Below are 22,137 nucleotides of genomic sequence, written 5' to 3'. Positions count from 1 at the left end.
ACACCTGCTTTGCTTGTAGGAATTGCTTCAGAACTGAATTGTTCAGGACAGGAAGAGCAGAAAAAGAAGGCAGAGAGTTGATTTTCGCTTTTTGATGTTAGTGGCCATTGGTGCTCAAATCATAGATCCATTGATTTATTGGGGTTCAAAAATGGTGATATCATAATTCTTATTCTGTGTTCACATATTCCCCTCATCTGCTGTTTGGTTACTCAGGTGGTACAGGTTTGACTTTTGGTAAATTCATATAGAAGAAGGCAGGATCAATACTTGATTTTTCTCTTTTCTTTTTAAAATATAGAATATTAGGACTTCCTTTGTGGTCCAGTGGTTAAGACTCTGTGCTTCCACTGCAGGGGGCATGGGTTCAATCCCTGGTTGGGGAACTAATATCCCACGTACGGCATGGTGCGGCCAAAAAATATTTGTGTGTGTGTGTGTGCGCGTGTGTGCGTGCGCACACACTGCTAAATCAAGCACTATTTTTTTTTTGTTTATCCAGCTTTCATGAAAATGCATTGGTTCCCTGCCATCTTCAGGTGGTTACCTGTTTGTTTTTATTTTAATTTATTTCTTTTTTTTGCTGTGTTGGGTCTTCATTGCTGCATGCGAGCTTTCTCTAGTTGCAGTGAGCAGGGGCTACTCTTCGTTGCGGTGCGTGGGCCTCTCATTGTGGTGTCTTCTCTTGTTGCGGAGCACGGGCTGTAGGTGCACAGGCTTCAGTAGTTGTGGAACACGGGCTTGGTAGCTGTGGCTCATGGGCTCTAGAGTGCAGGTTCAGTAGTTGTGGCACACGGGCTTAGTTGCTCCGCGGCATGTGAGATCTTCCTGGAACAGGGCTGTAACCCGTGTCTCCTGCATTGGCAGGCAGATTCTTACCCACTGTGCTACCAGGGAAGTCCAGTAATAGTTTTTTATTTGTTCTGTTCCCTTGCTTTTGTTTTCTTTAAGGAATTCTGATGTCTTGTATTGACCTTTTTTGCTTCCTCAATATTGGTCGCTTTTTCTTGAATACTTTTCATTTCTTTTGATTTTTAAGATTTCCACATTACCTTCTGTTCTCTTAAGGCATTATCTCTTGAGTTTATTTTCTTTTCTATTCCTTCTAGTTTATTTTTAAATTTCTGAAACTATCTTTTCTGATTGTTCCCTAAGTTCTGTCACCTCATTTTCTTTTTTTTTTTTTGATATGGACCTTTTTTTAAAAATGTATATATTTATTTATTTATGGCTACATTGGGTCTTCGTTGCTGCACACGGACTTTCTCTAGTTGTGACGAGCGGGGGCTTCTCTTCATTGTGGTACAGTGGCTTCTCTTGTTGCGGAGCACGGGCTCTAGGCATGTGGGCTCAGTAGTTGTGGCTCGCAGACTCTAGAGCACAGGCTCAGTAGTTGTGGCATATGGGTTTAGTTGCTCCGCGGCATGTGGGATCTTCCTGGACCAGGGCTCGAACCTGTGTCCCCTGCATTGGCAGGCGGATTCTTAACCACTGCACCACCAGGGAAGCCCTGGACCATTTTTAAAGTCTTTATTGAATTTGTTATAGTACTGCTTCTGTTTTGTTTGTTTTTTTTTTTATGTTTTGGTTTTTTGGCTGCAAGGCATGTGGGATCTTAGCTCCCTGACCAGGCATCAAACTTGAATTCCCTGCATTGGAAGGCAAAGTGTTAACCACTGGACCACCAGGGAAGTCCCTGTCACCTCATTTTCTACTTTTAAAATTCTTATTCATGTTGTTCTTTCATATCTTGTAACATTTTCTTTTCCCTTTTTAAATATTTATTTATTTATTTATTTATTTGGTTATGTCAGGTCTTAGTTGTGGCAGGCGGGCTCCTTAGTTGCGGCTCGCCAGCTCCTTAGTTGTGGCATGTGAACTCTTAGTTGTGGCCTGCATGTTGGATCTAGTTCCCCGACCAGGGATCAAATCTGGGCCCCCTGCATTGGAAGCACGGGGTCTTAACCACTTTGCCACCAGGGAAGTCCCTATAACATTTTCTTAATGTCTTTTAGCACACTTTAAAATAGTAAGTTAAGATTTTTATCTGCCTTTTGGCCGTGGCTTTCTGGCCCACTTTCATTGTCTGCCAGAGATGTGATTCTGCTCCTTGTTCTTTTTTTTTTTTCTAATAATAACTTTGGGATTTGACCTCAGTACTTTTCTACTGCTCCTGTTTATGTGAATGTAGTTTGCCTAAAGTTTGTTAGGAGATTGCTTCAGATAGCTTTTCTAACTTCACAGAGCCCTGTGTTCTGTTATTTTCTTGTTCTGTCAAAAAGTATGGTGGTTTGCTGAGATTTCAATCTTTATTGCCCTCTATCACTTTTTATCTGGACCTTCTCCTCCCTTGTCTTTGTTGTCTCTGTTGTCCCTGTCCGACTCACTATTGATTCTGCTCTCAGAAGTTTCTCCTCGTTGTGGGGCCCTGTGCTGGAAGGATGCCCTGGTAAATCAGCTTTGCAAGTTCATAGGTAGGGCTAGAATGTCTGGGCCCTTTCAGATCTTAACACTGACCCCTTGTATACCCTCACTCACCTATTCCTATTTTTAGCTGCTATTCTTAAATTTACCTGCTGAGCTTTCCATTGCCTAATTATTTTATGGTTTTCCTGTTCTTAGATCCAACAGGCAACCTCGTTGCTTCCTTCTGCTTTCCCCCCACATAGATGTCAGTAACACATAGATGTTGGGGTCTACTCACTTGTATATTGGGGTTTGTGGGGATACCTTATCACCTCGTTTTGTTGTGCATATACATGGATTTTGGTTTTGGTATCTAGATTATTCTGACTCTTTTATTTATTTATTTATTTTTAATTTTTTTAAAAACCCACATTTGTTTATTTATTTATTTTTGGCTGTGTTGGTTCTTCACTTCTGTGCGAGGGCTTTCTCTAGTTGTGGCAAGCGGGGGGTCACTCTTCATCGCGGTGCGCGGGCCTCTCACTATCGAGGCCTCTTTTGTTGCTGGAGCACAGGCTCCAGACGCGCAGGCTCAGTAGCTGTGGCTCACGGGCCCAGTTGCTCCGCGGCATGTGGGATCTTCCCAGACCAGGGCTCGAACCCGTGTCCCCTGCATTAGCAGGCAGATTCTCAACCACTGCACCACCAGGGAAGCCCTATTCTGACTCTTTTTAAATGTGAGGATTCAGGTAGACCCACAAACTATGTTACCACCACTGTTTTCCCAGAATCTCCTGATTTATATGATGTTAATATAGGTTTGTGGGGTTTTTTTCCTCTTTAGAAGGCAATTTCTTATGCTGGGAAATTGAAAAGAAAGAATTAGGAGCCATAAAAGCTGCTGTCCTCTTTATTAAATTTGAACTTTGCTCCCTTCTTAGCCCTTAAGGTTGGTATTATCATCGTAAGGAGTCATAGAAATTTGCCCTTTTTCTTTACATATGGTATGTATACGTAATGTACATGCAGGTTTAACCATTACTTAAAATTTCAAATATGTAGGAAGAAGAAAGAAAACGTCAAGAGGAACTAGAACGCCAGCGTCGGGAAAGAAGATATATTTTGCCTGATGAGCCAGCTATTGTTGTACATCCAAACTGGGCTGCAAAAAGTGGCAAGTTTGATTGTAGCATCATGTCTTTGAGTGTTCTTTTGGACTACAGATTAGAGGATAATAAAGAACATTCATTTGAGGTAATGTTTTAAGTTTGAATTGGGATCCAAATAAGGTTCACACATTGGTTAATATATCTCTTAAATCTCTTTTGAGTGCCTCTTTAACTGTTTTTGTTTTTTGTATTTTCCTTACAATGTATTTTTTGGGGAAAGAACAACCAGATGATGTTCCCTACAGACTCACTTTTGCTGATTGCATTCCTGTGATATGGTTTAGATGTTCTTCTGGCCTCTCTATAAATTGATAGTTGGGGGCCTCCCTGGTGGCGCAAGTGGTTGAGAGTCCGCCTGCCGATGCAGGGGATACGGGTTCGTGCCCCGGTCTGGGAGGATCCCATATGCCGCGGAGCGGCTGGGCCCGTGGGCCATGGCCGCTGAGCCTGCGCGTCCGGAGCCTGCGCGTCCGGAGCCTGTGCTCCGCAACGGGGGAGGCCACAACAGTGAGAGGCCCGCATACCGCAAAAAAAAAAAAAAATTGATAGTTGGACCTAAAGTCTCAATCCAGTTCAGGTTCAATTATTTTTTTCCCCAAGACTACATCACAAGTAGTGGTGTAGTGGTGTGTTCTTTTATCAGGATATTGGGAGACATATGATACAATAATCTCTAATTGCCTCTCTTGGGAATGTAGTAGCACTCTATTATTTACTCTAGAATTAAAATACCATTTAGTGGGATTGAAACTTTTACTTGTGATTGATTTAGGAGTAAGATAAAATAATTGGTGTTTATATTTTCAACATGAATCTGTTTCTTTGTACCATTACTTTAGAGTAGCTTTACAACAAACAGTTCATGTCATTTTTCAAAACAGTTGAAATGCACTTTCATCCCTAAGTAAATGATTGCTTCATTCTTTAAACGAAACAATGTAAAATATCCCCAAATATCAGTTTTGCAAATAGCCTATACAAAATTATAATTGTGTTCAATTATTGTATCTTATCAACATATCTCACATTGTGTTATTTGATAAATTATATTATAAAAATCAATCATACCTACTTGACCCAGGAGGCATTGTTCACCAGATGGTAAGATAAAAATGAAGTGCTTAGACCAGAGACATTTGCAAACAAATATAGAGGACTACTGAGGCAATTAATAAACATGAAATCCATGTTTATTGGTCTTGAAATAAACTATGTTACAATTTAACATATTTATATTTTTTGAAACATGGATAATTCCAGTAAGCCAGTGTCCTTAAACACTATATACAATGTGATTTTATTTTTATTACCAATTGCCATAAATTTAACTCTTAACAGTGCCTATCATGTAGTAATCATTCAAGAAGTAAATAAATGAAAAAAATAGTCTTTGGTATTACTTACTGCTTAAAAAGTATATACTGAAAAAAAAAAGTATATACTGTATACCTAACGGATGCTGTAAGAGGATGTCAAATTAATGCTGTTTGGTGGAAACAGGTGATTTAGGAACAGCCCTCTGCTAGCAGAATGATCCTTTATTTTTCTTCCTCTCCACCTAACATACCCCCTTGGTTAGTTTCCTTTTAATCTGTCATTAGAATGTAAGTCATTTTGGTATATGAATTTAAAAGAAATTACTACTAAGAAAAACCATATATCAATAATAAATAGATTTTTTTTATAAATAGATTTTTGACTGATTTAATTTTAATGCTAGGTGTATCTTTGTCTTTCACTGCTTGTAGATGAAAAGATATGTAGAATTAATACTGATCTTCTAGTTACTGCTCTAAGTTTCTTCCAAGCTAACACATTTTAATTGCTTTTTTGTTTGTTTGGTTTTTGTTGATTTATTTATTTATTTTTGGCTGCGTTGGGTTTTCATTGGTGCACGCAGGCTTTCTCTAGTTGTGGTGAGCGGGGGCTTCTCTTGCTGCAGAGCACGGGCTCTAGGCGCACGGGCTTCAGTAGTTGTGGCATGCGGGCTCTAGAGCGCAGGCTCAGTAGTTGTGGTGCACGGGCTTGGTTGCTCCGCGGCATGTGGGATCTTCCCGGACCTGGGATCAAATCCTTGTCCCCTGCATTGGCAGGTGGATTCTTAACCACTGCGCCACCAGGGAAGTCCCTTAATTGCTTTTTATTTGAGTAATAGAAGATAGAAAAGTCTAAGAAAAATATGTGACTCTTGCTATTTACTTACACAAATGGAGATTTTATTTAATTTTTACATTAATGATTAAGAGAAAAGAATTCTCAACATCTTAATGGTCATTTTACTGATAATAGATTTCTTTTTATTTAAAATGTATAAAGACGGCATGAATGAAAGAAAAATAGATTGTAAGATCAATTATAGTTTTAATACATTGTATGTTTCTTTCTGATCAGGAAAATAGTCTGATTGAAGTGTTTTACCAATTATACTGAACACATTGCCAAAAATTACATATTTTAGAACTGTTGTAACTGTTTCAAGTTCTAGACCCTTTTAATCTGTTGAATGCAATTGCCTTAGATATATTTACATAGGGGGAATTCCCTGGCAGTCCAGTGGTTAGGACTCAGTGCTTTCACTGCCTGGGTCCAGGTTCAATCCCTGGTCAGGGAGTTAAGATATCCTACAAGCCATGCGGCATGGCCAAAAGAAAGAAAGAAAAAAAGATATATTTACATAGGATATTTAGTATATAATTTTAGGTTCATGAATATATTAAAGGTCATTATCCCTGGATCCTTGCATAGTAATAATGCTTACTCCCTACTCAGAGTTTGATTTGGTTTCCCCTGCGTGGAATGCTCTTCTGGGTATCTATTTAATGGCTCATTCCCTTGCTGCCCTCACATCACTTTTCAAACGTCACTTGATCAGAAAGACCGTCTTTGGCTACACTCCCTTGTTACTCTCTGTGCTCTTATCCTGCTTGTTTTTCTTATAATTCAATGTTGATTTGATTATTCCATACTTTGTCCCACTAGATTGTTAGCTGATGAGAGTTCGGATTTTTATCTGCTTTCTTCACTGCTGTATCCCCAGTGCCAAGAACAGTCCCTGGTACATAGTAGGCATTTCATAAAAACTTGTTGAGTACACCTCATAATAAATGTACATGATAAAGTAATGCAGTTATTATTTTTTGTAATATTTGGCCCAAAGTATACCAAACATAGTATTTATATCTTCAGGAGAGTTTTTGAGGCTACTCAGCATCATTGACATCAATTATTATAATTTTATTGTTAGTGCACATTAATTGTCAGATGTGACAGATTATCATTTGACAAATTACTGATTTGCTGGATTTGTTCAATATTTCTATTAAAGTTGGTTGGGTTACTGTTTGTCTTTTTATAGGTTTCATTATTTGCAGAGCTTTTCAATGAAATGCTTCAAAGAGATTTTGGCGTCAGAATATACAAATCATTATTGTCTCTTCCTGAGAAAGAGGATAAAAAAGAAAAGGAAAAGAAAAGCAAAAAAGATGAGAGAAAAGATAAAAAAGAAGAAAGAGATGATGAAACTGATGAGCCAAAACCCAAAAGGAGAAAATCAGGCGATGATAAAGATAAAAAAGAAGATAGAGATGAAAGGAAGGTCTGTAAATATTTCCAGGACCAGCAACCGGGTTTAGTTTCTAATTAGTCTTCTGGAGTGTAACGCATGACAATGAATTCCATCAGAATAGTAAAATGTAAAGGCCAAACTAAAAACTTTTAGTGTATTATTAGAAATTTAAGTCTTTGAATTAAGCCTATATAAGCATCTATAACTAGTTTTCTGATAGTTTATTCTTTAAGATATATAGCATGATGGTTTGATTTATGTACATTGTGAATGGTAGTTTATTCTTAAAGTATATTATTGTTACAAGATATTTATAATGTGATACTATTTCAGGTAAATTTAGTCAATTTAATGTTTTTCTTTTAGTCATTTGATGTTTGGTGAGAGCTTGCTTAATTTTAAGACATTTTAAATTACAGAAAGAAGATAAAAGAAAAGATGATTCTAAAGATGATGATGAAACTGAAGAAGATAATAATCAAGATGAATATGATCCAATGGAGGCGGAAGAAGCTGAGGATGAAGAAGATGGTATGATTCCAATTTATTTTCCCTTAGGATGAAAAATATAATTTTTGTTTGGGGACTTTGTATCACTGAAATCTATAATTATAATATTTTTTAGACTAGAAACAGTAAAATATTCTCTAGTGAAAATATCTTAAGTATTGTTTTACTAATTTTTAGGTGAGAGGGTTTTTTTTTTTTTTTTTTTTTTTTTTTTTTTTCCTTGTGCTGTACGCGGGCCTCTCACTGCCGCGGCCTCTCCCGTTGCGGAGCACAGGCTCCGGACGCGCAGGCCCAGCGGCCACGGCTCACGGGCCCAGCCGCTCCGCGGCATGTGGGATCTTCCCAGACCAGGGCACGAACCCGTGTTCCCTTCATTGGCAGGCGGACTCTCAACCACTACGCCACCAGGGAAGCCCAAGAGGGTTGTTTTAAGAAATGTTTTTTGTTTTTTTTTTGTTTTTTTTTTTTGTTTTTTTTTTTTTTTTGCGGTACGCGGGCCTCTCACTGTTGTGGCCTCTCCCGTTGTGGAGCACAGGCTCCGGACGTGCAGGCTCAGCGGCCATGGCTCACGGGCCTAGCTCTCCACGGCATGTGGGATCTTCCCAGACCGGGGCACAAACCCATGTCCCCCGCATCAGCAGGCAGCCTCTCAACCACTGTGCCACCAGGGAAGCCCCAGAAATGTTTATTTTTAACTATCATATGTTCCATATATAGTTAATGGTAACTCAACTTGAGGGAAAAAAAATTTCCCAAACGTGGTGTTAAAATGTGTCATGGGGCCTCCCTGGTGGCGCAAGTGGTTGAGAGTCTGCCTGCCGATGCAGGGGATACAGGTTCGTGCCCCGGTCTGGGAGGATCCCATATGCCGCGGAGCGGCTGGGCCCGTGAGCCATGGCCGCTGAGCCTGCGCGTCCGGAGCCTGCGCGTCCGGAGCCTGTGCTCCGCAACGGGGGAGGCCACAACAGTGAGAGGCCCGCATACCGCAAAAAAAAAAAAAAAAAAAAAAAAAAATGTGTCATGAAAAGGTATAATAGTCTTCCTTGTTTCATAGAATATAATCTTCTTTAGAAAACTAATTAATTATGAAGACTATCATACAAGCAAAAGAGTACATATAGCATATAGAGTTTAAAGACTAATAATAATAAGCACCTGTATACCTATCACCCATGTTTTAAATAACAAACTTTTACCAGTAGTAATGATATTCAAAATACTAGTCATAGATGCCAGCCCTAAAGTACTTATGCAGTACCACTGAGTACCTGTCAGTTTCCATGTAGATTTGGGACTTTTTTTTTTTCTTTTTTTTTTAATTTATTTACTTATTTTTGGCTGTATTGGGTCTTTGTTTCTGTGCGTGGGCTTTCTCTAGTTGCGGCGAGCGGGGGCCACTCTTCATCGCGGTGCACGGGCCTCTCACTGTTGCGGCCTCTCTTGTTGCGGAGCACAAGTTCCAGACACGCAGGCTCAGTAGTTGTGGCTCACGGGCCTAGTTGCTCCGCGGCATGTGGGATCCTCCCGGACCGGGGCTCGAACCCGTGTCCCCTGCATTGGCAGGCGGATTCTTCACCACTGCGCCACCAGGGAAGCCCCTCTCAAAAATTATTGAATGTGGGCTTCCCTGGTGGCACAGTGGTTGAGAGTCCGCCTGCCGATGCAGGGGACACGGGTTCGTGCCCCGGTCCGGGAGGATCCCACATGCCGTGGAGCGGCTGGGCCCGTGAGCCACGGCTGCTGAGCCTGTGCGTCCGGAGCCTGTGCTCCACAACGGGAGAGGCCACAACAGTGAGAGGCCCACATACCGCAAAAAAAAAAAAAAATGAAGGGAATATAGTGTAAAATATTATGAATTTATGCTGTGTAACATCTCAAGGGCTAATTAACTCCTAGTGTTTACTGTATCTCCTATTTTATCAACAAACCCTTTGTTACTCCAGGCTTTCTGATGGAGGTCCATTTGAGAGATCCAGAAGCCTCTAGAAACAAAATTTCTCTTAAAATTGTTGACAGATCATTAAATATCGGCAAAAAAGCCGTTTAGTTGTATATCATTCATGAAAGGATGATGTATTAGTTCACTAGGGCTACCATGAAAGGTACCTCAAACTGTTTAGCTCAAACAATAGAAAGTTACTGTCTTCACAGTTCTGAAGGCCAAGTCTGAGATGAAGGAGTTAGCAGGGTTTGTTTCTTCTGAGGGCTGTGAGGAAGTGTCTGTTCCAAGCAGCTCTCCTCAGCTGCTTGTAGATGGCCATCTTTTCCCTGTATTGTCACATCATCTTCTATCTGCATGTGTCTGTGTCTAAGTTTCCCCTTTCTGTAAAGACACCAGTCATTGGATTAGAGCTCACTCTAATAACCTCATTTTAACTTGATTATCTCTGTATAGATAGACCCTTTCTCCAAATAAGGCAATATTCTGAACTACTAGGGGCTTAGGACCTCAGCTTTGGAATTTTAGGGGATAACGGTTGAACCCATAACAGATTTATTCTTCAGTATTAGTTGAATAACGAGCTGTTAATGGTGCTTGACCTGAGGGCGATGGCTGAGGTCTTCAGGAACTGGGTAGCTTATGGATAGGTAAGAGAAAGGGGTTTACTTTTTGTCAGTTTTCTGTTTATTTATTAAGAATAATTTATCGAATTTCCTATCTTTCTTTTTTTTAATTTATTTTATTTATTTTTGGCTGCCCTGGGTCTTTGATGCTGTGCGCAGACTTTCTCTAGTTGCGGCGAGCGGGGGCTACTCTTTGCGGTGCCCGGGCTTCTCATTGCAGTGGCTTCTCTTGTTGCAGAGCACGGGCTCTAGGCATGCGGGCTTCAGTGGTTGTGGCTCATGGGCTCCAGAGCGCAGGCTCAGTAGTTGTGGCGCATGGGCTTAGTTGCTCCGTGGCATGTGAGATCTTCCTGGACCAGGGCTCGAACTCATGTCCCCTGCATTGGCAGGCGGATTCTGAACCACTGTGCCACCAGGGAAGCCCAAAATTCCTATCTTTTATCAAAGGACACATACATTAGTGTCAGCAAATCTGGGTATTAATACTGTTAGGTCTTCTTTATTAAGAACATTTCAGGGGCTTCCCTGGTGGCGCAGTGGTTGAGAGTCCGCCTGCCAATGCAGGGGACGCGGGTTCGTGCCCCCGTCCGGGAATATCCCACATGCCGTGGAACGGCTGGGCCCGTGAGCCATGGCCGCTGAGCCTGTGTGTCGTCGCGGAGCCTGTGCTCTGCAACGGGAGAGGCCACAACAGTGAGAGGCCCACGTACCACAAAAAAAAAAAAAAAAAAAAGAACATTTCAATTCTCATATGTAGTTTTATTTTGCAATAATCCATTTGCAGTTAGTTTTACTATATTGGCTGTTTTTCCTTTTATCTTGTAGAAAATATTCTCTGCCCTGTTTTGTTTAAATTTATGTTTCAATTTTTTGTATAAAATTCATTCGTGTTTGGGAACTAATTCCCCCCAATATTTATTGAATTAAGTCCTTGTATTTGAATCAGTAAAGTCCATTTTTTTCTTCCCTGTAGTCTCTTTATAAATTTCTTCCTGTTCTTATTCTTTATAATTGTTTCTTATAAAATCCAAACTGTTTTTAGTCGTATAATATTTCTTTGCTATTTTATCTTTTGAAAACTGATCAGTAGTAGAAAAGTATTTTCAATCTGTACAGTAGTTGAAAATTTATTAATGAGTCTTTTGCTGCTGTTGTATTCATTTTATAGATCGGGATGAGGAAGAAATAAACAAACGAGATGACAAAAGAGATATTAATAGATACTGCAAGGAGAGGCCCTCTAAAGATAAGGTATGTGTTAAATACTGAAGTATGTTTGACATACATTATGTTTAATGTGTACAACACAGTGATGTGACATTTCTGTATAATACTGTATTTTTTATAATACGATAATTTCCATTTCTTACATAATCTAGACTTATTAAACATAACTAAGTGATGAATTTTATTGGTCCTTGTATATCTATATATTACCACTCATCAGAATTCAGTCGGTTGTATTTTGGTATTTGTGGTTTTGTCAGATAATCAGTATGTCTTACTTCTTTCTTCTATACACATAAATCAGATCAATTCATTTTAGCTAAGAATGAGGTAAAGATGTTTGCAAATTTTGGGTATTATATGGACACAGTCTAATTTTCTCACTTATCGGGGTAAAAATTATGTACTGTATCTTCTGCATTTTCTTTAGGAAAAAGAAAAGATTCAGATGATCACAATTAACAGAGATCTATTAATGGCATTTGTTTATTTTGATCAAAGCCATTGTGGTTACCTTCTTGAAAAGGATTTGGAAGAAATACTTTATACTCTTGGACTACATCTTTCTCGGGCTCAGGTAATCTATCTCATGAATATTTAAAATGAAAATCATGTTTAAGTAACTTTGTCTTTTTAGTACCTTTGACTTTTTGAAATATAAAAGCAATACAGGGCCTCCCTGGTGGCGCAGTGGTTGAGAGTCCGCCTGCCGATGCAGGGGATACGGGTTCGTGCCCCGGTCTGGGAGGATCCCATATGCCGCGGAGCGGCTGGGCCCGTGAGCCATGGCCGCTGGGCCTGCGCGTCTGGAGCCTGTGCTCCGCAACGGGAGAGGCCACAGCAGTGAGAGGCCCGCATACCGCAAAAAAAAAAAAAAAAAAAGCAATACAGGGACTTCGCTGGTGGTCCAGTGGCTAAGACTCTGTGCTCCCAATGCAGGGGGCCTGGGTTCGATCCCTGGTCAGGGAACTAGATTCCACATGCCACAACTAAGACCCGGTGATGCAAAATAAATAAATAAATTTAAAAAAAAAAAGCAATACAGGCTTATAGTAATATAGTTAAGCAATACTGAAATAAATAAAGTAAAAGAAGTTAAAAGTCTCCTCTCCCTCTAGTTCCACTCCTCTGGCCTAATATATAAACTTCTAGATCCTTTTGTAAGCAACTCATATGTGTATATATATATATGATAGTTCCAGTTTTATAAACAACACATGAAATCATTCTAAACATACTGATGGACAACTTTTTTTCATTTAATAATGTATCATGGGCATTCTACCATGAAAATGGAGACCCATTTTGTTATTTTTATTACTGCCAGTATTCCACGGTATAGATGTGCCTTTATTGCCTTAACTAGTCCCAGTTGCTAAATGGCTTTCATTTTTTAGAATTACCAACTATGCTTTAATAAACGTGTTTGTACGTATACTTTATGTATTGACATTTCTATCAGTTAGACTTTTTTTTTGAGAAATTTTTTCAAGTGATAATTTGATTTTAGGTTTATAGAGAAGACAGTTAAAAGTGTTAAGTGCTCTAATTGAGTGGTAGTGGATACCTGAGATGCCACTGATGTTTATCATATGTGAAATTTAGAACACTGACGTTCAAGGAGAATCAAAAACTTATTTTCATCTTTTTAAATAACAGGTAAAGAAGCTTCTTAATAAAGTAGTACTCCGTGAATCTTGCTTTTACCGAAAATTAACAGACACCTCAAAAGATGAAGAAAACCATGAAGAATCTGAAGCATTGCAGGAAGATATGCTAGGTTTGAGTATATTATTTTAAGATCATGCCATTTTATAACCATATTATTAATTAAAGAAGAAAATAACATAATAAAATATGGTATCTTGTAGGGACTTCCCTGGCAGTCCAGTGGTTAAGACTGCGTGCTTCCACTGCAGGAGGCACGGGTTCGATCCCTGGTCAGGGAACTAAGATCCCACATGCTGTGTGGTGTGGCCAAAAGAATATGGTATCTTTTATGTTATAGGAAACAGATTGTTACTTCCAACACCGATAGTAAAACAGGAATCAAAGGATATGGAAGAAAATGTTGGCCTTATTGTGTATAATGGTGCAATGGTCGATGTAGGAAGCCTCTTGCAAAAATTGGAAAAGAGTGAAAAAGTACGAGCTGAAGTGGAACAGAAGCTGCAGTTACTAGAAGAAAAGACAGGTAAGGAAAAGCATTGGATATGAGGTACTTTTAACACTCTATTGGGATATATATGTGTACACACGTATATACATACCTATACTTGTGCATATCCATACCTTGTTTTAGTCTAGACACATAATGTAAGTTTACTTTTCACCATTTCTGTTAAAGGTTATAAAATTGCTTAGCTTTATAAGAATTAATTTAGATCTTCATGTGCATTCTCAGGTTCGATTGTTGTTCTGTTGCATCCTTTTAATCCTCCCCTAGTTCACTTAGTCTTCATTAGTTTCTGCTACTTTCTCTAGTCTGTACAATTATCTTAAAATGGAACTTGGGTTTAGAAGTAATACTAGGTAAAACTTAATTTAAATGAAATGAGTTATTACAGTGTGCTTTATAACTATTAAAATTGACACTTGTGGCCAGTTTAAATAATTATATACACTTCTTATTCTCCTAGCTTAAGTATTTTTAACCTCAGAGTTAAATTGGAAATTTTAAGGGGTAAGATGGTGAATTTGGTTTTGTTTTGTTTTTTGACAGATGAAGATGAAAAAACCATATTAAATTTGGAGAATTCCAACAAAAACCTCTCTGGTGAACTCAGAGAAGTTAAAAAGGACCTTAGTCAGTTACAAGAAAACTTAAAGATTTCAGAAAACATGAATTTGCAATTTGAAAACCAGCTGAATAAGACAATCAGAAACTTATCCACAGTAATGGATGAGATCCACACTGTTCTTAAGAAGGTTAGCTGTTTTGTACCTTCAACATTTTAATAGTTTATTCCTTTTCTAAAAAGTCTATTTCTAGCAAATTTAGTATTATTAAGCTCTTAGTGGCTTTTCTAACAGAAAATAGTGGTAGCATTCTGTCCTTCATTAGATTAGTCAAAAGCAATTCCCCAAAGATGGTATTTTCCTAGAACTTACTTCAGATGTCAACATGATTTATGTATGCAGACTTTTTTTTTTTTAATCTATTTTTGGCCACCTTGGGTCTTCACTCCTGCGCGCAGGCCTTCTCTAGTTGTGGCGAGCGGGGGCTGCTCTTCGTTGTGGTGTGGTGGCTTCTCTTATTGCAGAGCATGGGCCCTATGCGCGTGGGGTTCAGTAGTCGCAACACGCAGGCTCAGTAGTTGCAGCACATGGGCCCTACAGCACATGGACTTCAGTAGTTGTGCATGGGCTAAGTTGCTCCGTGGCATGTGGGATCTTCCCAGACCGGGTATCAAACCTGTGTCCTCTGCATTAGCAGGCAGATTCCTAACCACTACACAACCAGGGAAGTCCTTGTGTGCAGACTTCTTAAAAAGCAAGTTTTACTTGCATTTCTTTTAGAATCAGAGATTGAGTTTGAACTTGAGGAAGAAAAGCCATTCACTTCTTTTTTAAACCCATTTATTGGGCAGAGTTGAGAAACTTTTTTTTTTTTTTGCGATACATGGGCCTCTCACTGTTGTGGCCTCTCCCGTTGCGGAGCACAGGCTCCGGACGCCCAGGCCCAGCTGCTCTGTGGCATGTGGGATCTTCCCTGACCGGGACAAGAACCCGTGTCCCCTGCATCGGCAGGCGGATTCTCAACCACTGCGCCACCAGGGAAGCCCGGGAAACTTTTTGACACTATCAGAATTAATTTATTAGTATTCTTTGTCTCAAAACTATCTAGTAACTCAGTGCCCTTGTAAACTAACTTCAGTAATTGAGAGACCTTCCACCTCCTGGGTCTCACTCAGAGAACAAGAAGACAAAAAAAAAACTACAGTGCAAGGAATATACTGCTGTTAGTAATATAGTCCTAAGAAGCTCTAATTTCTTAGGATTTAGATGACTTTCTCAAACACTAGAAGTCATTCTGCACAGAATTGAGAGATTTCTTTCATACTCTCCCCTTCCCCCCCACCCGGTTCAATTTTCCATAGATGGTGAAATGGGCTATCTGCAGTATCTCTGTTTACTAATGTTTGTTATTTTTAAAGTTACATTTAAGAGAATTTAATAAAATATACTTTTCCTTTGTGTATTTTATAGGATAATGTGAAGCATGAAGATAAAGATCAGAAATCCAAGGAGAATGGTACAAGTGTATGATAAAATACATGTAGTGATGAAGAATGGTGATAATTAATGTAATATATAAAATCATGATACAAGAATGTTTGAAAGTGATGCATGTTTGATTTTAGTAGTATAAATATCTGTTAGTTCAAATGATGTATAAAGTTTTATGAATGTGAGTCTTTGCTTTTGAAAATTGCTTGTAATTCCTGGCATCCAAATTATTAAACACTCCTTGAGTGAAATAATTTTGCATTGCAAAATGTTTTAGGATGAACTTTGTTATAGTTTTAACCCCAATAAAGTTCATCAGTTTAATTGACGGTAGTGTTTAATTACAAATGTCTTTTATTAAAAACGTAGACAGTTGTAATTTTAGTTATAGAATTATCATTACTAGTTTTTTTTTTTAAAAATTTAGCCTTTTAAAATTTCAGTATGGGGCTTCCCTGGTGGTGCAGTGGTTAAGAATCCGCCTGCCAATGCAGGAGAGAGAGGTTTGAGCCCTGGTCCGGGAAGATCCCACAGGCCACAGAGCAACTAAGCCAGTGTGCCACAACTACTGAGCCTGCAGTCTAGAGCCTGCGAGCCAGAACTACTGAAGCCCGCGTGCCTAGAGCCCATGCTCAGCAACAAGAGAAGCCACCACAATGAGAAGCACACGCACTGCAACAAAGAATAGACCCCGCTCAACGCAACTAGAGAGCCCACGGGCAGCAATGAAGACACAATGCAGGCAAAAATAAATTAAAAAAAAAATTTCACTATGAATCATAAAATAGGATTCTGCTTAAATTTTGCAAGTTTTTTGGACCACACTTTTTTTTTTTACTTGTCCTAAAATCCTCTCCAATTTTCAGTCTCTAAAAACATTTATTAAAAATTTAACTCATCCAAACGACAGTACATCAAAAACTAAGAAAATAATTGTTAATTGCCATTGTTACTATATATGTTAGGCTTTACATAAAACACATAGTTTTGATGTTAATGTTAACTGCTTTCAATTAACTGTTCTAGTTTCCCAGAATAGCACCTATATTACTTTTAATTTTGAGGGTTTTTTTTTTTTAAATGCAGTATATGTCAAATGTACGGTCTAGTACGAAGCCAGTAGATGTCAGTATGATGCCTTAAGTTAAGCCTTCCTTAATTAAAAATAGTTTGTTTTATTAGTCTGTGTACTTCCTTCAGAATTTTAGGTACATAATAGTTTATTAACTATTGAGTGAAAAGGTAGGAAATGTGACATACTCTAAAGCAGTGGTTCTCAACAGGGGGTGCCTTAGCCCCCAGAAGACGTTTAGCAGTGTCTGGAGCCATCTGTACGCGTCCCACCAAGGGGAATGCCACTGGAGTGTAGGTGGTCGAGGCCAAGGACTTGGCTGAGTCACCTGCTTTGCATGGGACGGCGCAACAAAGGGTTGCCCAGCCCCGTATGTCAGTAGTGCCCCGCTGGAAAAACTCTGGTCTAAAGGAGTGTAGGGTTAAAAACAACATGCCTTTGAAATAACACTAGTGGAAGCTGAATTGCATCTGTAGCAAATATCAGGTTTTCTGTATGTAAATAACCCTCCCTGGAACGTTTCACTGTCAGAGAATTATATAGTATATTAGGGGTTTTATATTTTATTTTGCTAGAATAATGATTTGGTGTTCCAAACGGGTTAATATGAGAATGTAAGTGCCCTGTTACATGTATCTTAAGCTGAATGGAATCCATGTAGCTCTTACTAAGGAACAGATTAAAATACCTAAAATTCTTTCAAACCAGTTTTTTTTCTCTTTACCTTAAGTTGCTCTTTCTGATTGTAATGGTTTATTGAACTTCTCTGAGGTTGAATTACTGATTGATCCATAATTATACAGTTACTGTATAAATGTTTGTCTATCTTTTAGGTGAGATAAATCATTATAGGGTAGTTAATGTTTGTCTATCTTTTAGGTGAGATAAATCATTATAGGGTAGTTAGAAAGTTTTTTTCTCAGAGGAAAATCCTGGAGATAATCTTTTAACTAAAAGACAGTGAAGAATATAGTTCTTTAATACAGTGTGATTTCGAATGAGAAAAATCATTATAAAGTCTACCTGTCAGACTTATTTTTCCCAGAGATAGTTAAATGAGAATAATATTAGGAGAATGGAGAAAAAATATAAATCTTTCCATTATATTATTACTTAGAGGTAAATTAGAAGTGGAAAATGAGATGACTAAGCTAGGGGGAAAAACTACATATAGAATAATTGTTTTTAGTGAAAATGAGGTAAAGAGAACCTGTTTTTGTCTTTCTAAACTGTTTTGGATTTTTATGCAGAAGTAAACACGTGTCTGTTCTTATATTCTATCAGCTGACATTGACCAAACCAAAAAAAACTTAATCAGATAACAAAGTAGGTCTATGATAACATTTAATTTTGTTTTCCCATCTTTTTTATGTTCTGGATGCCTGTTTTTGTATTTCTAATACTCATTTAAGTCATTTTAAGACAATGAAATTTTAAGATTTTAATATTTCTTTCTGAATATTGCCTAAGTTGTAGAAAATTACTCCTCAAAATGTAACAGCACAAAAAATCCTTTTTAAAGAGAATTACAGTGACACTTAGACTTTATATGTGTACCACTTTTCACTCTCAAAAGAAACATGTGAAGACCCTGAACTGGGTGGGCTGAGGTAAGCGGGACAGACTAGCTGATGCTCTTTTCGTCTATCCTTTCCACGCACCCTGAAGGCTCACAGTACACTTCATGTGTTACCATACAACTGCACCTCACCCATTGCACAAGTGCATGATGTGCGGAGAACAGTCCATCCATTGTGTACCCCTGGGCAACTCATTCTCTCTTTATACCCTAAGAGTGGCCAGGATATGGAGTTGTACCTTTGCTAAGGGGTCAAGCTTTAGGGACTTTTGTCAAAGGTGGACTCAGGAGGAAAGACACTTGAAGATGCTTTTACATTGGTAAATCTTAATATTTATCTTCAGCACCAGTGGAGACATGAACTTGGACACAGGACCAAGGACCATGACAATTCCAAGAATCTCAGCTCTCAGGTACCTTCCCTATGCTTCAGCTGAGGGAAAAATCTCAGGTGCCTTTGTTTTGTGGGCCACAGGGTCTTAACTGAGATCACGGGGACAAACAGCAGGGATTTGTGCCACAGTGACAGTTGTGTTGTGCCTTAATACAAAGGCAGTCACTTCTTTCTGGTCAGAAAAGCAGTATTTGTTAGAGGGCAAAACAAAAAAAGCTTGGAAATTTCTAATTTCTGCTAAAGAAAGGCATTTGGAATACGCTAAACATGGATGAGTTTGCTTATTAAAATATGGGTGAGGACTTGCCTGGTGGCACAGTGGTTGAGAATCTGCCTGCCAATGCAGGGGACACAGGTTCGAGCCGTGGTCTGGGAAGATCCCACATGCTGCAGAGCAACTAAGCCCGTGCACCACAACTACTGAGCCTGCGCTCTAAAGCTTGTGAGCCACAACTGCTGAAGCCCGCGTGCCTAGAGCCCATGCTCCGCAACAAGAGAAGCCACCGCAATGAGAAGCCTGCACACCACAACGAGGAGTAGCCCCCGCTCGCCGCAACTAGAGAAAGCCTGCGCGCAGCAACAAGACAATGCAGCCAAAAATAAGGAAAGGAAGGAAGGGAGGGAGGAAGGAAGGAAGGAAAGAAAAATATTAGTTTCAGGAAGATGTAATAGACATACTTTTCTGTATTCTTCCCATTTAACAATAACTAAAAAACTCTGGGAGATGTCCACACACCCATGTTCATCACAGCATTCTCTATATTAGCTGTAATAGTCGGAGAGCTGTTAAAAGTAAATCCTAAGAGTTCTCATCACAAGGAATAAAACTTTTTTTTTATATATATGAGATGAAGAATGTTAACTAAAGTTATTGTAATCATTTCACAATATATACAAGTCATTATGCTGTACACCTTAAACTAATACAGTGCTGTATGTCAATTATATGTTAATAAAACTGGGGGAAATTTTAAATATATATATTGACAGGAATAAAAAACTCAATGGATGACACAGCAATTCCACTCCTAGGTATATACCCAAGAAATCAAAAAATATATCCACACAAAAACTTGTTACATGAATGTTCACGGTAGCATTATTCATAATAGCCAGATTGACTGGTTCTCTTCCAGAAACAGTATCTCAAAGGTTAAAAAATCATCTCCTAGGGCTTCCCTGGTGGTGCAGTGGTTGAGAGTCCGCCTGCCGATGCAGGGGATGCGGGTTCGTGCCCCGGTCTGGGAAGATCCTACATGCCGCGGAGCGGCTGGGCCCGTGAGCCGTGGCCGCTGGGCCTGGGCGTCCAGAGCCTGTGCTCCGCAATGGGAGAGGCCACAACAGTGAGAGGCCCGCGTATCACAAAAAAAAAAAAAAAAATCATCTCCTAGAAACATTTCCAACAAGCCAGGTGAATGCCTCCTAAATTTGCAAAGCTGGTAAAAACCCTGGGATTAAATAACAGATGGATTTGGGAAATGGCATAAGTGCAGCCCAAGGCTAGTGTACTTTGTGCTTTAAGGAAGAATGGTCCAAAGTAGGTTTTAATTAAATATTTATGTTACAGCCAGAAATAGCAAGTGGTCTTTGTGTGGTCAGGGATTGGCTTTCAAAAGGTCTATCTATCTAAGAAAGAAAATGAATGGGCATTAAATATTTATTCTTTATATTTTAGAAGTAGATTCTGTAGATTTACAGAAGTAGATTTATTCTTTATATTTTAGAAGTAGATTCTGTTCTTTCCCTGCCTGAAGGAAGATAAAAAGGCTACAGATAACCAGTGAGCTGCATTTGGAAATACAATCTTATAAAGACTAGGAGGCTAGGTTCAACTATTAAGTGGATATGAGGTTCTACTGAGGCCAAATAATGTGAAATATTAAACCCTTTACCATTTAGCTGGGGACCACGAGGGAATAACTTTCCATTGTTTTTGGCTGAATTTTTTCACCTTTAGAATGGGAAAAATAACATGACAAATTTCTTTGCTGAAGCATAGGCTACTAACTGCTGTATTAATTTTCCAAACCCTTATATGACCCTTGCAAAGGAGAATTTATCATAGCAAACTAAACCCAAGACAAGTTTATGTTTTTTATTTATCTTGAATCTGAACATTTAGAATGATCATAAAGCACACAGTGTGCAAATTCCTCATATTTTGTCTCTTTAGATGTGAGAAAGTTTTGAACTCCAAGATCAGTGTTATAATAACTCTATATAACGGCTTCCTAGAGATCACATTTAAACTTGTACCCTGCTCTTTTTGATGCTTCATTTGCCTGAATTGCTAGAGCAATAGCACAGTATCAGTTGTTGGACCAAAGGTAAAATTTGCACCTGATTTAGTAGCTCAGAGAATTTTTAGGGCAAAAGCCATGAAAACACAAATGCTAATTTTAAAAAGTGTTTGGAAAAAGTTCAATTCTGAAGTTAATCCCCCAAATTTGAGAATCCAGAACAAACTTCATGTGAAGAGGCAACATCTTAACCACATGTTAACAATAATGAAACTGCAGTATTGCAATAAAGGAGAAAAAGTGATTATATGGCATTTGACGTTAGGTGCAGGGCACATGGGTTCTAAAACTGGTGAATTGGAAAGCCATCTGCCCTCAAGAGCAGATGCAAAACAATGCCAAGATCCAAATATTTAAGAGATGATTGAAATATCTAAACCTGGACTTCAAAATATTTTTAAAGTTTTTAAATAACTTAGTAAAGCTTAGCATAACTTAGTAAATATCCACTTAGAAAATACAAAGGGGGAAAATTCAATGAGAGATAACCCAGAAACTAGTTACCCCAGCAATGCCCACAATAAGATTTTTGTTACCCTTAGAAGGAAGCTCTCCTAACAGATTCATACACTTTATATGAACAAAAGCTCAACGCAGTTTCACAACAGCTTAGGATCTCCTATAGAAAACACAAGGACCCTTTAAAAGCATTGGTTTTGCTTCCCGTCTTGAGTTTACCTTTAAGCAAGAGTACTGCTGGAGCAATGCTGAATGTCTGGAAAAGCAAGAAGCTTGTGGATCATAGCTTTTACCTCCAGAGGCTTCAGTTTCCTAAGGTGGTCTTTATCTGCAGACTGCTAGAGTTCCCAGGCAACCAAGAGCTAAACATGACCAAGCACTAAAAACAGAAAAAATTAACTGTGGAGTTGAAGGCTAAGCTTTAGAATGGCAGGGTTCTTATTTCATTCCAAATTCAGATTTACCCTGGATTTGATTTCACTCAGTTTGAAATTAGGATGGCTCACACTAAAAACAATATTAAATATATGAAAATGCTTGGATATTTTTGATTAATAAACATCTGTAAAACCACCTGAGGCAGTTAAGCCTGCATTTCAGCCCTGCCTAGCTAGAAGTTTCAGATATCTTTAAACTGTAGATTTAGGTGCACCAGGTTTCT

The 22,137-nt window shown here is 38.8% G+C and overlaps 1 protein-coding gene across 6 annotated transcripts in view; it reads left to right on the top strand.

Annotated features, from left to right (window-relative positions):
• CCAR1 (cell division cycle and apoptosis regulator 1) overlaps positions 1 to 17,441 on the top strand; it is a 53,755-nt gene extending 36,314 nt beyond the window's left edge. For all 6 annotated transcript variants that reach the window (XM_060112846.1, XM_060112894.1, XM_060112886.1 and 3 more), the window contains exons 17-25: positions 3,469 to 3,660; positions 6,931 to 7,170; positions 7,560 to 7,671; positions 11,384 to 11,466; positions 11,873 to 12,019; positions 13,102 to 13,222; positions 13,451 to 13,636; positions 14,165 to 14,370; positions 15,652 to 17,441. In XM_060112846.1, the coding sequence (XP_059968829.1) occupies positions 3,469 to 3,660; positions 6,931 to 7,170; positions 7,560 to 7,671; positions 11,384 to 11,466; positions 11,873 to 12,019; positions 13,102 to 13,222; positions 13,451 to 13,636; positions 14,165 to 14,370; positions 15,652 to 15,711 (1,347 nt within the window). In that variant the 3' untranslated portion in view covers positions 15,712 to 17,441. The remainder of the gene's footprint in view (positions 1 to 3,468; positions 3,661 to 6,930; positions 7,171 to 7,559; positions 7,672 to 11,383; positions 11,467 to 11,872; positions 12,020 to 13,101; positions 13,223 to 13,450; positions 13,637 to 14,164; positions 14,371 to 15,651) is intronic.
• The last annotated feature ends 4,696 nt before the right edge of the window (positions 17,442 to 22,137 follow it).

This window comes from Mesoplodon densirostris, chromosome 1, assembly GCF_025265405.1.
Source record: "Mesoplodon densirostris isolate mMesDen1 chromosome 1, mMesDen1 primary haplotype, whole genome shotgun sequence".
NCBI lineage: Eukaryota > Metazoa > Chordata > Mammalia > Artiodactyla > Ziphiidae > Mesoplodon > Mesoplodon densirostris.
Note: the sequence above shows the minus strand (reverse complement) of the source record. Positions and strands in the feature narration are given on the sequence as shown.